Source organism: Carassius auratus, chromosome 26 (assembly GCF_003368295.1).
Source record: "Carassius auratus strain Wakin chromosome 26, ASM336829v1, whole genome shotgun sequence".
In the NCBI taxonomy this organism is placed as follows: domain Eukaryota; kingdom Metazoa; phylum Chordata; class Actinopteri; order Cypriniformes; family Cyprinidae; genus Carassius; species Carassius auratus.
Window position 1 is genome coordinate 8576908 of NC_039268.1, and position 16028 is coordinate 8592935.

The 16028-nt window shown below is 36.9% G+C and overlaps 1 protein-coding gene across 2 annotated transcripts in view; it reads right to left on the reverse strand.

Annotated features, from left to right (window-relative positions):
• Positions 1–2613: 2613 nt before the first annotated feature.
• Positions 2614–16028, reverse strand: part of frmpd1a (FERM and PDZ domain containing 1a) — a 36445-nt gene continuing 23030 nt past the window's right edge. For both annotated transcript variants that reach the window (XM_026204043.1, XM_026204041.1), the window contains 8 exons: positions 15592–15711; positions 13579–13715; positions 12815–12938; positions 12433–12525; positions 10127–10309; positions 9661–9805; positions 8425–9507; positions 2614–7087 (listed from right to left, as the gene is read on the reverse strand). In XM_026204043.1, coding sequence (XP_026059828.1) covers positions 4422–7087; positions 8425–9507; positions 9661–9805; positions 10127–10309; positions 12433–12525; positions 12815–12938; positions 13579–13715; positions 15592–15711 — 4551 coding nt within the window. In that variant the 3' untranslated portion in view covers positions 2614–4421. The remainder of the gene's footprint in view (positions 7088–8424; positions 9508–9660; positions 9806–10126; positions 10310–12432; positions 12526–12814; positions 12939–13578; positions 13716–15591; positions 15712–16028) is intronic.

A 16028-nucleotide genomic window follows, 5' to 3' on the forward strand; every position in this document is an offset into this window, starting at 1 on the left:
TGATGCCTGCAGTGTGACTCTACAATTTTCATAGTCATTAAAATTAAGAAAACTCTTTGAATGAGAAGGTGTGTCCATATATAAGACAAGTATATATAAGATTTAGGCTACACATCAGGCAAGTTGTCACAGTGAAATATTTGGGTGTTTCTCCAACTAAGGGCACTTTTAAGTCCCAGCAGTGAACTTTTATATTTTAAAGGGATCATATAATGCAATTTCATGTTTCCTATCTCTTTGGAATGTTATGTACATAGATAGGATCCTTAAAGTTTCAATATATTCTTTATAAAAGTTAAGACTCGTCCACACCCACCTAAACACCTTGTTCAAACACACCTGCACATCTATGTCACTGTGTGGGAAGATTTGCATAACACTGCCCAAACGTTTACGTAAAGAAGGCGTAACTTTTATTCTTGCTGTAGGATTGTTGCTGCAGCCCCCATGTTGTGGAGACGCTGTTTCATTGTGAAATCGAAAATACTTTGTTTAACTTTCCAAAAGAGGACACAACTAGAAATCACTGGTTAAGTTGTATTAATAACACTGTTCTAGAACAGTTCAAGCCAAATATCGCATAAACACAATGTATTACACCAAATTACACAAAATAATGTTCCTTTTAGCAACATCAAATTGATCATATGTTGCTTTATAAGTATATTCGCAGCGTCATTACACACCAAAAACATGACAAAAGCATAATTATTGATTAATTTTAATTAATATAAAACTATTAAGATTTATTAAAAACTATTAACTATTATATAGACTATATATAGGTCCAAACACTATTTTTGTTAATGTCCCACAACTAAAACAAGCTAATTGAATTACAATTTTACATTATTTCAAATGGAATTGTTTGATATACATATTTATTTACAGCATCTTATTTTATTATTATTATTATTTACTTATTTTTTCAACTAAATGTGCCTGTCCCATACTTTTGAGTCCTTACCGCAACGATGACATTTTTTAATATATATTATGACATTTTATCAAGTCTTGTTTCTATGGAAACAGAAATTAGCATGTGAGCATATTGCTGACAGATTGGCCCACCTAACTTACTCACAAGATCCCAAAAATACAAGGTAAATAAATATAATCTTTTCTGTGTCATTGTTCATTGTGTGTCCTTACCATACATCTTAGTAATTATGTACTTTGAAGTACATTTTAAAAATAAAAGTATATTACTGTTTAATTCATGTATATAGAGATGCTAAGGGTCAAAACTAATAAAAAACAAAATAAATAAAAAAACTAATACAATATTGTACCACGGCAATATAGGTGTTGTGGTAAAGAACTTGTGTTGCGGTAGAGACAAGTTCAAGGTTTACGGTATATTAAATTACAAATATTCAGATATTCAAATATTGCTATTTACTTTTACTGTTGTTCTCTACATACAGTAGCCTGTTTTTTATTTCATGGCACTTTAAAATTGGGTCCTTACCGACACAAGATGTCATTACCACAGCTCTGCTATTTATTAATATTTTCATTATTGTATTTGCAAAAAAATATTTGAACAATTTAGTTGAGATGATTTACACATTGAAATTGCAACATTTGTCATGAAAAGCTTAATATGTCATGTTTAGTGGAAACGACTTACTAACTGCATTACTGTCTAAATTTTACATGGCATTGGGAAAACCATGAAATCTTCTATTTTGTACACAGTATAATTTTTTAATGTCAGTATTTACAAAACTGCACAAAATTAAAAAAATCTATTAAAATATATTACATTTTTGTAGAAATTAAAAAATTCACAAGTTGATTATTTTTTTACTTTTAGATAGTCAAAAGTACCAGTAGTTGCAGAAACACACATTTACGTTTTTTTGATGTCAAATGTGTAAAAAAAAAAAAAAAAACTCATCTGTTAAAACAACAACAACAATGACAATAATAATAATAAATTAAATAAATCTGTGACCAAGGAGCTCTAAAGACTTAACTGAAAAAACAATGGTTATTTTGATTCTACATCCATACATTGCAGACAGCCAATGAAAATGCTTTAAAACCTATTCTCCAACTCCATTAAAATTGTATGTGTGATATTATTACGGTATTCTTAGAAATTAATAGTATGTTTGAAAAAAAAAAAAAAAGATTAAAATGAAGACTCAACATTACTAACCTAATAAAACTTGATTCACATGGTGCTGGGCTGCCTCAAATCTATTTTCAAAATTAATTTTGTTATAATCTGTGAACAAGTAATCTGTGACTATGTTTCTTTTCTTTCTTTCTTTTTCTTTATCTTTTTTATTGAACCAGTAATGTTTAAATAAAATGTCATAATTGGACCTTCCGGTGAAAATGACAGACTTCTCTCAGGCATTGCATGCAGGACTTTATTCAGTCATTTGGTCCTTTTAAACACCACCCCTTCAACCTTGTGTTCATCTGCCTGAGCAAAACCCACTTATTTAGGTGTCAGTGATAAATCCACTGTCCCATAATAGTCAGTGCAACATTAAAAAAATATTGACTGGTAGGCAGAGTTGATGCAAAGGCTGTTAAAATGTATTGGTACTTATGGAAGATAAGTGAAGTCTTATTAATAAAACATACATTCTCCAGTCATTTAGATGTCACTTTAATGGGGTGAATACTGCATTACAAAGCCATTTTTCATTACTTTAACCATTCATTCTCTCGCTGGTCATTCTTTCAATCATGCATTCATTTTTTTACATGCAGCCCACTATTTCCAAGGTATACAGTATGTCTATGGCTTATAGCATGCCTTATAGCAGGTGTGTCCAACTCTGTTCCTGGGGATATACCTTCCTCCAGAGTTCAGTTCCAACCCTGACCAAACACACCTGTCTGCAATTATCAAGTGTAGGTCCAGTTCCTTTGATCAGGGTTGGAGGCAAACTCTGCAGGAAGGTAGATCTCCAGGAACATGGATTGGGCACCCCTGCTTTATAGGAAGAGAGTGCATGGCAGCTTTTTGGTATTCAGACAGATGTACTGGTGGGTAAAGTACTTTGCATTTAATTTATCCATTTAATATTCTGTCACACTCAAATTTGTAATTTTCCACTTCTGTCAGTTTTCAAACATTTTCTAGAATAATTTGATCATTGTAAGGCCATGTACACACGTACACGGGTATTTTTACAAACTGAGTTTTTCCTTCTTCCATTTAAAAAAATCTCTGTCCATAAGAAAAACGGAAAATGCATGCTATGATGCACTGTCAAGAGCATTCCAAGCCAACATGTGGCAATATAATCGAAACCGTAAAGCCATGTTGGCCAATCAAAATCCTGAAAAAGTTCCCAGTAGGCGGAGATAACAGCGCTGGCTCCGACGTCGCAAGCCAAAAAGGCTGGTTTCGGTGTCTACACAATAACAGTGCAACGGGAGTTTTTGAAAATCTTCACCCTGCAGGTGTTTTCAAAAATTTTCCATTTCAGTGAAGTGGTGCTCCGTTTGTGTGTGGACGAACACGTGGACAAAACACGTAAAAAAAAGCTACAGTTTTAAAAATAATTGTGTTCGTGTGGACAGGGCCTAAGATTATGTGAGTGCTGTTTTGGGAGAACTGGAGAGGGAGGAATGACTGAAAAGGAAAAACTTATCAGTGAGGAATAAAAAAAAAAATGATTCTGTTTTTCCATAAAATAATCTAATGATCCAAATAAATCTCCCTTCTTGAAGTTATAACTGTAAAGCATGTGCAAAATTTAATATAAAGTATTGTGAATGAATCTACATTCACAGCAAAATCATTCATCTGTAGGCTTTGGTTTATTCTTCTAAAGGAACACATAGTAACATTACTGGCAACCCAAGTAAACTATTGCTTGTATTTAGTAAACATTATTAACTCAGGTGATTACTGCAGAAACTTTTATAACATTCTCTAATAGACACTAGGTATAGCAGAGAGAAGAGAATATACTGTACGTGCATAAAATTGGTGAGAACAGTAGTGAGAAAGCAAGCAAGAGGGAACGAATGAGAGCAGAGAATGTTGAAAAATACATTACGCAATATCCCTGTCTATGTTTTCCTCATGAAGCAGAATAAGTTACGGACAAACATAGTACAAAGTCAGTTATGGTTTAGATTTACATTCAATACTAAATACTTAAACCCAATAAGCAAATACTGTAAAACAAGCTGTTTAGTACCCTGTTTAGGAATTCTGTTCACAGTTCACTTGTCATCGTAGGTTAATCCATTCAAAACATTTAAATGGCAGGTTTTATGTTTCAGTGTCTGTATGTGTGTGAGTATGCCACTACCTTTGGACACTGCATCAGTATTATTGTTATAGATCTCAACAGTTCTATTTGAAAAACATTTGAGTTAATTTGACTAGTTTCTTGCGGTTGGGAGGGAAAAAAAAACTACTCAGTGTAACTCTTCAAAGGTCAAAGGGCAGTGAGAGTGCGAAAGAGCTGGGTGAGGCAGAAGACTGAAGTTGTTAGTGCAGTGCATTGGCGAGCCAGGAGTTTAATACTGAGATCATGACAAGTTTTTCTTTCTGTAGCACTTCCCACTAGCTCTGCTGCCCGAGCAAAGTCCTGATAAGTTTTTGCAACACTTGCTAGTCCTGTAAGTGCTTGGGCATGGCGCTCCCTGCATCGCTGGCAGCTAGAGAAACATAAGCACACACTTGTCAGCTGTACCAGTGAGCGGAAGCTTTCAGACAATGACTTAAGTGTTTCCTCTGGCGTCTGCCCAACCCTGACCACGTGTTGGCATCCTGCTAAAAGCCCCCGAGCCTCTGCATGTAATCGCCTTTTGTTCTCTGAAAAGTGAGCCACACAGTTATCCCTGGGGTGCTCATGGATCCCATCTTGGTTCTTCATAGCACCAGCAAGAACACTTAAGAGGGTATCCACATCCCTTTGCAAAGAAAGGAATCCTGTTGGTGGAAGGGGATATCGACGAGTTAACAGTGAAGTGATAGTATCTTCATGAAGGTCTGAAAGGAAGCAGTCAGGGGCATCCAATGGAGACAGAAGGGGACTGAGCTCTGTAGATGAAGAAGCAGGCAGTATTAGATGAGGGAACAAGGGCAATGGAGAAGATGGAGAGAAAGATGCAGGGGATGCAGAGAGCGAGGAAGGAGGGACAGATATCAGAACAGCATCCCCTGTTTCACCCTGGCTCGTTCTGCGAGAAAACTCATACACGGTGAGTTCATCATCGAAACTGGCGCTGTCAAGAACTCCAGTGAAACAGTTGGTGTATACTGTATGGCAGGCCTCTAAAGGTGTTTGAGCACCCTCCATTACAGTGTCACACCCCATAGCCAGTACCGAGCTGCAGCTAAGGTCTGGTTTCTCATGTAGATTTGGGCTAGGCAAGGATTGCGGTTGGGTTATGGTAGGTTGGGACTTGCAGTTTGCAAAAACCCCACAACTAGAAGTGAAGTTATGGGCAGTTGTGCTTGAAGGAGGGTGGCTACATCCTTGTAACCCACTAGACGTTACCACCCCCCAGGGTCTGTTTAGGTTCTGTGTAGTAACCACTACAGATGTTGGGCTGACTTGGAGAGAGTTGCCTGCTTTGGAGCACAACGGGGATATGGCTTTTACAGAAAACTCTTTAGGGTCAGTTTTGGTTTTCTGCTGCCCACATGCTTTAGCACTAGTGTGGCTGACCTCTCTTAACTCCTCAATAACCTCAGTGACCTCTTCAGATACTATGGTAACCACTTTTACCTCTGTTACCTCAGGAGAACCTTCATTCAACGTTACATCCTCAGTTGCTTCTTCTGCTACTTCAACTTCATTTGTTTGTAGCTGTGTTTCTGAAAGTCTTCTAACAGGCTCATCACTGCCACTGCCGTTAGAATTGGGATTTAACATTTCCTGGGAACGTGATAAGTAGAGGGGAAGGTTCTGGATCTTTCCCCGCAATGTTGAGGCAGAGAGTCGCCCAAGGATGCCGGATGAACAGGGTGTGCGAAGGAATCTTTGGGCTGGTTCATAAGATGGTACACTAGAAGATTGGTGTGAAGGGTCACAAGTATCTTCAGTTTCATCAGATTCTGGCCCTTTGACTCGCTGGAAAAATAAGTGCCTTGATGGGCAATGCGGTGCGCCGTTACCAAAAGATGCAGACATACTTTGACTTCTGTTTCTCTCTATTGGCTCCACTGAGTGCTTTCCCATCCCAAATTGTAGATGCACAGTATTGTCATCTCTGGCTATATCAGGGCTTGTGGTGTAAGATATGCTTGGGACATGCAAGTAGGGTAAACTTGATGGGGATATCTGGCCTAGTCTTGGTAGAGACCTGCTCTTTTGAGTCACTGAAGTGCCTTGGAAAAAATCTTCCATTTGTTTAGTTACCTGATCATCTCTTTCATCAAATAAAACACTGCTATCACACTGTCCTCTAGACATATCAAAGAACAAGTGACCTCCAAACAGTCTCTCAACTAGACCTTCCACTGCACCTTCCTCTGGATCATCTCTATGGTTACTGGGGTTTTCTTCATCCTGTAGGTCTATTTGGGAGCGTACTGCTACTATAGTTGGTGATATAGTAGACATTAGTTCAGTGACTGATTTGAACTCCATGGAATCTGGTTCCATCTCTATAAGTTGCTGTTTCCGTTGATATGCTTTGTTTGAGTGTGTATCAGTAGGATTATGTAGTCCTGATCCATTGACTTTGGATGGGCTGATGGGTTTGGATTCCAGTGGCGCTGGTTCTCCTTCAGAATCAGTTAGGGATAAGACTGTAGGACATGGACCTTGATCTGAGCATCCACCATCAAAACATGCCATTCGGCCAGCACCTTGGTTCAATGACATAGATCCATATTTTGGGATGCTATTTCCATAGCTGTTACCTAAATTATCCTGTTCTGGGAATGATACCAGGGATGTGTAATTTGTTTCCATGAATGAGCGACGCTTTTTGGATCTTTTGTTGAAATATGATGATCCAACTTGAGTAACCATGTTTCCTTCTTCCTTTTCTTTCCTCTCTAGATCCACTGCCTCTTGTTCACTTGCAAAGATGCCAATCCCCCTCAGGTTTAGTGTCTGTAATATGGTGCTTGATTCTGCAGAATTTTCTGTGAAGAGAAATATCAGCAAATATATATGGTAAGTATTTCTTAGCAAATCTACACACAATTTTTTGTGATGGGAACAGAGAACAAAATTTCACTTACTTCTGTAACTTTTACAACATGTCATAGAAACATTTTGAGAACATTTGAAGAGTTTTGTTCCAAAACACAATAAAAAAATGGAGTTTCTGCCAAAATCAGTATTGTATCTGGTTGGTATTGAGAAATAAATGTTTAATTTCACACAGTTATTAAGTCATCTTTTCTCCCTTTTTTTCCAAACTGCGGCAACGGCCAGTCTCCCTTTTGTTGCAGAATGCAATATATCCTCTCAACCAGTCACAGCGCACCATTCCATACACTGTAAACAGTAACAACCAATCACAGTGCACCATTCCACGCAATCTAGACACTTTGAACACATTCTAGTCTTCCTCATATATTTTGTACTTTGTGATCAACAAAAAAGGGCTGCACGATAAATCGTATGTGATTGCCATGTGCATCTCGTCAGTAAAGCCGATTCTGTGATCAATAGTACCAGTAAATCTCCATCACGTGCTTTCAGATGGAAATTATTCCGATGCATTTAATACACATTGCCATAGATCACTGACAAGCTACGTTATATCGCGTTCATTAGATGAATCGCATTTGATTATGAACGCGATATTGCGTAGCTTGTCAGTGTTAGTGTTTTTATTAATGTCATTTATGTTTTTGTTGATACAGCACATAGCACTAGTCAACTGAAAGAATGTAACATGGCAAAGATGAATGCACTTTTGGAAGTTGAATGTAAGGGAAATGTCATTTTGGGATTTCTGTGGTCTAATGTGATGTTGTTGTTCGTGTTCTTGTTCATGATGAAATGTACTGTAATACATTTATAGCATTAACAAGATGGCCCGTTGAATTAATTTTGGAAGTGATGACTGATGAATGTATTTTTAGTCCAGAGCCTGTATGTAAGATTAGTATTGACGAAATTCAGAGCCTGTCATATGTGGATCAACTTACTATGTTGTGTATTTTCATCTGTTTCAACATGAAAAATAACTTTCATATTGATTTACTCGATTTATTGCATTTTGAGAAATTTTGGAAAAAAAATTATAAAATTTTATAATAAATATTTGAAAATCAAAATCTGGATTTGAATTTTTTATGTTATTATAACCTAAAGATGCTATGTGAAAGATTGAAACAGAAAATAATGGTTGTCATCTTGACACATTCTAGGTAAAGAAAACACATTTTGACTCAAATTAATCAAAATTGATTTATTGCGTTTTGGAACCAAACTCTTAATTTCATGGTGAATCTCCCCAATGTCATACCTCTTGTCATGGCAGTTGAGGAGGGTTCTTCAGGAGACATGAATCTTTCCTGCGCATCAAAGAACTCATCCTCTGAACTGCTATCTCCAAACCCTGGTGGGGGTTGAAAGATTGGCACTGTTTCTGTCTGATTCACTTCCTCTCTTTCCTGATCTGGTTGTGTTTCCACAGGACCTGGAGGAGAGAGAGGTCGTGGAAGGCTCCGGGCACTGTCAGGGGTAACATTGGAGCAGATATTGTAATAATGTCTGGTGTCTCCTTGTTCAAATGTGAACACATAGTCTCCAGAAGTAGGTAGGCTGCTCCCAGGACATTTTGCAGGTGACCCCTTTTGATGTTTTTCATTCTCTGTTCCCAATTCCTCATAATCCTCCTCTTCACTGGCTGCAGGGGGACTAGGTAGACATTCAGCAATATTTGAGAGTGCAGGAAAGCAAAAGAATTGGTCAATATCAGGCTCACAATGGGAATCAGCAGAGCACATGTCACTTTGGGAATGAGAATCTTTGCTGTGTAGTTGCTGTAGTGATGGTGACGGTGAATAGCGATCTTCACAGCAGTAAGAGTCTTTCAGTGGTAAATGGCATGGGCGTCTGGTAGAAAAGTAGGTCATGAGGTCGTCATCCTCTAGGGCATCTATAGAGTCACTGGACATGCTGGTCATGAAATGTGACTCAGTTTGGTATAAATCAGATGATTCAGATGATGGGTCATCGACAATGATGACACACTGAGGTTGTTGAGGCTTTTTCTCTTGCTCTTTGTCTTCCTTCCTTTCTGTGCCCACTCTCTCCATGTCTCTTTCTACTGTGTTTCCATAATAACCATATATAGATTCATGGATGGTTTCTTTGTCCTCCTCCGTTTCCTTCTTCTCAACCACCTCCTCTTCTTTGCTTCCTTCCTTCTCTACCTCTTCATCTTTTTCCATGTAACTTTGCGCTTTTTCGGTTTCTCCTGGTAGCTTATCCCTGGGTTTAACCGCTGTGTTGTTGCTTTTGGCAGTGCTAGCAAAATGAGCAAGAAGAGCATCCACATCTGTGTCTGAGTCGTCAGAGTCACTGCCACAGTGTGACACATAACCTATACACAACGGCAGAAGCACAGATAAAATCACACTGTGAAAATTGTCACATTTTTCCACAAATCCTTAGATATAAAGTATATGGTGTATAGTATATAGTATAACTTTGCTAGACCAAAGAATTAAGCTAAACAGACAAATGGGTTGCATACCCTCCTCTGCTGATATGCGGTGGCTCTTTGTATTAGTTGACCAGGGGAACACACAGACCTGGGGGTCCACAAGCAGTTTGCAGTATCCAGCAACAAGACACGATAAATCTTTAGCTGCCACTGACTCCATAAGCAAGGTAATTGGCTGACAGGGAAAGTGTCAAAATAAAGACAGAGCATAGAGAACAATAAAAGTATTATACTGAGTGTACATATGTGACCCTGGAGCAAAAAAACAGTCTAATATCATCAAAAAGTATATTTATTTCATTAATTCCATTCAAAAAGTGAAAATTGTATATTGTATCCATTCATTACACACAGACTGATATATTTCAAATGTTTATTTCTTTTAATTGTATGATTATAACTGACAACTAAGGAAAATCCCAAATTCATAAACTTTTGTGGTCCAGGATTACATATATGTAGATGAAAGTACAAGCGTGTATTGTATATTATATACCTTTATATCCTGCAGGTAGATCTTGACCAGACTAACTCTGTCAGACTCAGGTAATAGTTCCACTTTGGTAATGCAGCTGAATTCAGTTAGTGTGGTCATGATGCTCAGCTTGTGGTTGATCACCTGACTCACCCCATACTGAGCTCCCACCAACAAACTCACCGTTGACTCTCTGTCCTGCAGCTAGTAAATAGAGAGAGCGTGAGACAGAGAGTGAAAGAAGGGTGATACGCAAAGACTGTGATATGTGGAGTAATGGACAGCAGGGAAAAATGGATGGGTGGGGATAAACCAAAAGGATTTTCAGTACAGTACATCTTCAGTTCCTTGCTTTACCTAGACATGCAGTCTGTCTGAAGTACATAAAACAGAAAGGTATGACACATTTCTATGGAAAGCAAATGGCTCAATACAATGAAAAGTCTCACATTTACTGATCCTTAACTTGCATTGTTATGCCTTGCAAACATACATATTTGTGACCTTAGATCACAAAACCAGTCTTAAGTGTACATTTTTAGAAATGTATATTTATTTCAGAATAAATAAGCTTTCCATTGATGTATGGTTGGTTAGGATCGGACAATATTTAGCCGAGATACAACTATTTGAAAATCTGGAATTTGAGGGTGTAAAAATATCTAAATACTGAGAAAATCGCCCTTAAAGTTGTCCAAATGAAGTTCTTAATGCATATTACTGATCAAAAATTAAATTTTTATATATTTATGCTAAGAAATTTACAAAATGTCTTCATGGAACGTCTTCATGGAACATGATCTTTACTCAATATTGTAATAATTTTTGGCATGAAAGAAAAATTTATAATTTTGACCAATACAATGATTTTTTGGGGTATTGCTAAAATATACTGTACCCCAGTGACATAAGACTGGTTTTGTGGTCCAGGGTCACATTTTTTTAATGCTAGGTTTTAAAGGGGGGGGGGGGTGAAATGCTATTTCATGCATACTGAGTTTTTTACACTGTTAAAGAGTTGGATTCCCATGCTAAACATGGACAAAGTTTCAAAAATTAAGTTGTACGTTTGAAGGAGTATTTCTGTTCCAAAAATACTCCTTCCGGTTTGTCACAAGTTTCGGAAAGTTTTTGTCAAGTATGGCTCTGTGTGACGTTAGATGGAGCGGAATTTCCTTATATGGGTCCTGAGGGCACTTCTCCCGGAAGAGCGCGCGCTCCCGTATAGCAGAGCACTGAGAGGCTGTGCACAGACAATCACTGATCAGTGCGAGAGCGTCGCGAAATGTCACAAAAGGAGGAGTGTTTTGGTTGCCTTGGCAAGACAACCCTGCACAGATTACCAAAGAAAAAACAGCATTAAGGGACCAGTGGATGGAGTTTATTTTTACAGAGCATCAACGGAGTTGTGCAAGTGTTTGTGTTTGTTCCCTGCATTTCGAAGATGCTTGTTTTACAAACAAGGCCCAGTTTGACGACGGATTTCTTAAGGATGATGCAATCCCAACGAAAAAGGGTCACGATCATGTGTTGGAACCGCAGACGGTGAGTAAAACTGCTTCAAATATCTCTGCCTCCTTGTTAGTGCGTCCGCCTCCCATCGGAGACCCGGGTTCGAGCCCTGCTCGGAGCGAGTCGTTGCTGCTGCTGATTTCGTTCAGTTTCAGCCTTGGGATCTGATCCTAGATCATAAATAAACGGCTGAATCTGACTGTAAGCCATGGTTTATTTTGGATGATGTTTTTTTCCTCAAGGCAATGTCAGAGCCGTTAAATATGTTTTTCAACGGCTCTGGGTAATGTCACAGCTTCCAAACGCTCTCGACGCAAAAGCCTATTCGCGCTCGTGATTCTTTAGCTCCGCCCACACGTCACACCTCTAGGCGCTCGTGTTTTTCCGGGAAAAATCGGTACAGACTATCTTTCTCTTATGAATATAATAAAACTAAAGACTTTTTGGAGTTATGAAGGATGCAGTACTACTCTATAGGTACTCAAGATTAACAGGATATTGAGTGAAAACGAGCATTTCACCCCCCCTTTAAATATTTTCTCACATGTACAGTCAGAAAAAAATACAAAGTATCCCATTCAAATAATTTGTTGTCAGTGAGTTATGTATGTATGCATGTATGTATTTTGTTCAGGTTAGGTCTGTCTTTTCTGACATTTTTAATGCCATTTTGTGAGTGTGTGATCTGGATGAAAGATGTAAAGCCATTACATGTGTAAATGCAGGTAGGGTACATTTACAGACAAAATGTTTACTGCAGTTCAATGGATTTCATTTCTGAAAGTGGCTATTAAGACTCAGAATGCAATTCTCACCATCATAGTGGCACTTAAAGCCTTTCCTCCATAGGACTTGACTTCAGACATCTCATTCAAGAAGTTCAGTCTAGCTTGATCCACTGAGATCACCTTTGAAAACATCCCACATATTGAAAATATTGTGAATGCACATCATACTGTAATTCACTAACAAAGAATACCAAGAGAATCAATCTAAAACCTTTCACACAAAACATGATATTCTTTTAAAGTAAAAACCCAAGGTACTGTTCCCAAATTTAGTAGCATTCAGTAACATGGCATGTATCAACATACAGTTTAAAATCATTACTGGTACATATTGGAACTTTTTTATACATTTTTAATTTTAGAGTTTTACTGTATATAATGTAAATGATTTAAATTCTTCCACACAAACCTTTTGTTTGGGCTCCTGTGACAAAATCTTTTTCATGTGGTAACTGATCGCTTTCTTCAAGTCCTTTTCTCTCATGTTTCGCAGTAAGGTGTGGGATACAAAGCTTTCAATACCCCACTCCTTCCTTCAGACAGAAATAGTACAGACAGTGTAGAATAGTATTACACACACATACATTTTCATCAAATATTAATATGTGACCCTGGACCACAAAACTAGTCTTAAATTACACGGGTATATTTGTAGCAATAGCCAAAAATACTTGTATGGGTCAAAATGATCCATTTTACTTTTATGCCCAAAATCATTAGGATATTAAGAAAAGATCATGTTCCATGAAGATATTTTGTCAATTTCCTACTTGGAAATTAGTAATATGCATTGCTATGGACTTCATTTGGACAACTTTAAAGCAAATTTTTCTGGTATTTAGATGCTGTCTGCACCATCAGATTCCAGATTTTCAAATAGTTGTATCTTGGCTAAATATTTTCCTCTCCTAATAGAAAAAGCATCAATGGAAAGCTTATTTAATAAAAAAAATTACACTTGTGACTGATGACTGGTTTAGTGGTCCCAGGACACATATATACTTAAGTTAGTATTAATTAATAAGTATATATGAATGAGTATTCATTTATTTGAAAAAAGTCTTACTGACCTCTGATTTTTAATAGTAGTGTATTAACTAAGGGGAACAACTAATGTAGCAGCAAGCTTTCTTATGGATATGTATGACAAAGTGTTAGTGTGTGTGTACTCACATGATGGCCTTCAGTGGTGTTTTAAGAGATTGTCCACTGCCGGCTAGTTTTTCCTGTACATGTAGAGCAGCTAGTCTGAGAGCTGTATTACATTTCATCTCCACTGCAAACCTTTCCTGCAATACATCACTCACACTCTATACAAACACACACACACATACACACACACAAACACACACACACACACACACACGCAAACACACACACACACACACACACACACACACACACACACACACACACACACACACACACACACACGCAAACACACACACACTTATTCAGATGTGTCTAAATAGGGACATACCACAGACTTCTACTGTTTTATAATAAAAGTAATTATTGGAGCAGAGATTAGAGACTTTTGTAGTTGACTAATAGTTGTTAATTTAAGCCATCAGTCTGCTAATCACACATTTATATTATTTTAATTACTTAAATATAAGTAAAATGCATTCAAGCATCCACATAAAGCTTGCCGCAAAGCAAGGCAAGAGTGATGACTATGAATGCGTCTGGAAAAAAATAGCAAGATATTTTAATGATTTATCAATAAATTACTGTTTATGAGTAGTGTTGACTGCAAAAATTAGGTTGGCTTTTGATGAAACTGACTTTGCATCTTTAAAGAGAAATGCACCTTTCTTACGGATTACATAATCACAGAGTTTCTGTTTTAGATTTGAATTGTTTCATTTAAAGGTAGACATTTTAAGCTTCTAGATGTATTTATCACATCTGTGAGGCAAGCAGTCTAAACGCTAAGTTTTGGTAAATTTTTTGCTTTATTTTACAAAAGCACATTTTGTTGATATTGTGAGTGTACACAAAAAACAGACCATTTACAGTTTCAAATGATGTATTACTCTTATCTGTATGAGCAAAAACTATGGCATATATTGTTTCCACTGTTAACAAAAAAAAAAAAAAAAGTCAGTGATTGCTTGGTGCCGCAACGTCATGCAGTAGGCACACTGATAACTACCACATTCCACACAAAAATTTCGATATGTACCTAATTCTCCACATTTAGTCAATGTTGATAAATTGCTACTACCTACATGTTTTACTTTCAAATGATAATCCATATTTGAGGTCAATGAAAAAGTGATCCTTTGGATTTCATGCCTGATATACTGTAATTACTTTAAGGACAAGACGTTACCGATTCTCACGGACACAAACCATGTTTTTTGCTACTAACCAATTAATAAAATTTTTGTCGACTATAAGCTTCTCGTTGTCAAATGTTTAGTGACTACGAGAGGGGCAGCCCTAGCAATATGATTACCGATTAAACCTAAAAACAATATTTGCTTTATGATTTTCAAATTCAGGCTTTGTTACAATTAGCTCACAGCTGAGGAGTATGCAAACAAAAAACATTTCTATTTTTTTTTTATTTTACAGGAACAGTTGTCCCAAAAATGACAATTTACTGAAAATGTAGCATTACATCACTTGCTCTCCCAATGAGAGTTGGGTAAAAAAGTAACACAACTTCAGTCCAACAATTACCGTTTTGTGATAAAAAAATATATCTTTGCAATGAGCAAATCCATTATATTATGTTATTATCAAACCATTGTGTATATATATATATATATATATATATATATATATATATATATATATATATATATATAATATTTTTTTCACTTGTAAAAGGTACATATTTCTCACCTGATTCAGACTAGATGATTTTTTCAAATCACAAAGCAGTACTATTGACAGAGGACTTGACAAAAGCAATGGTTTGATTTTAAAAACATCTAAATGAAGGATTCTTTTTTAACAACATTCAGATTTTACCTGCACAAGACGTTCATTGATGGACTATTTGATGGAGTTGTGTGGATTATTATGATCAGCTGTTTGAACTCTTTTACTCTAAATTTCACAGAATCTGTTCTGATGAAGAAAGAGACTTCTCAACATCGTGGATGTCCTGAGATGTCCTCCATTTTTCGCAAATTAACTGTTCTTCATATACAACCAAATACAAACACGCACCTGTAAGTATAGATACTCAAAGGCCACAGGATCTTCTTTGAGCATGCTCTTAAAGTCTCGAGGTAGAAAGCAGACACGGAACAGACACCTGTAGTCCTGAGTCTCCTTCTTTGCAACCACCTGTCACACGCATACATAGTATTATTAGATATATGATACTCCCTATTAACTAACTATTAAATATGACTTTTACCTCTGTTAACTATTAATTTGCTGCTTATTAATAGTTAGTAAAGTAGTTAAGCTTAGGTAAGGGGTAGGATTAAGGGATATAAATATGATCATACAGTATAAGGCATTGACATGCTTTATAAGTAGTAATAAACAGCCAATATGCTAATAATATGCAAGCTAGTTAATAGTGAAAATTGGTCCTTAAAAATAAAATGTCACCTAAAGAATATACTATTTTCTGTGTAAGAAAAGTCAGTGAGGAA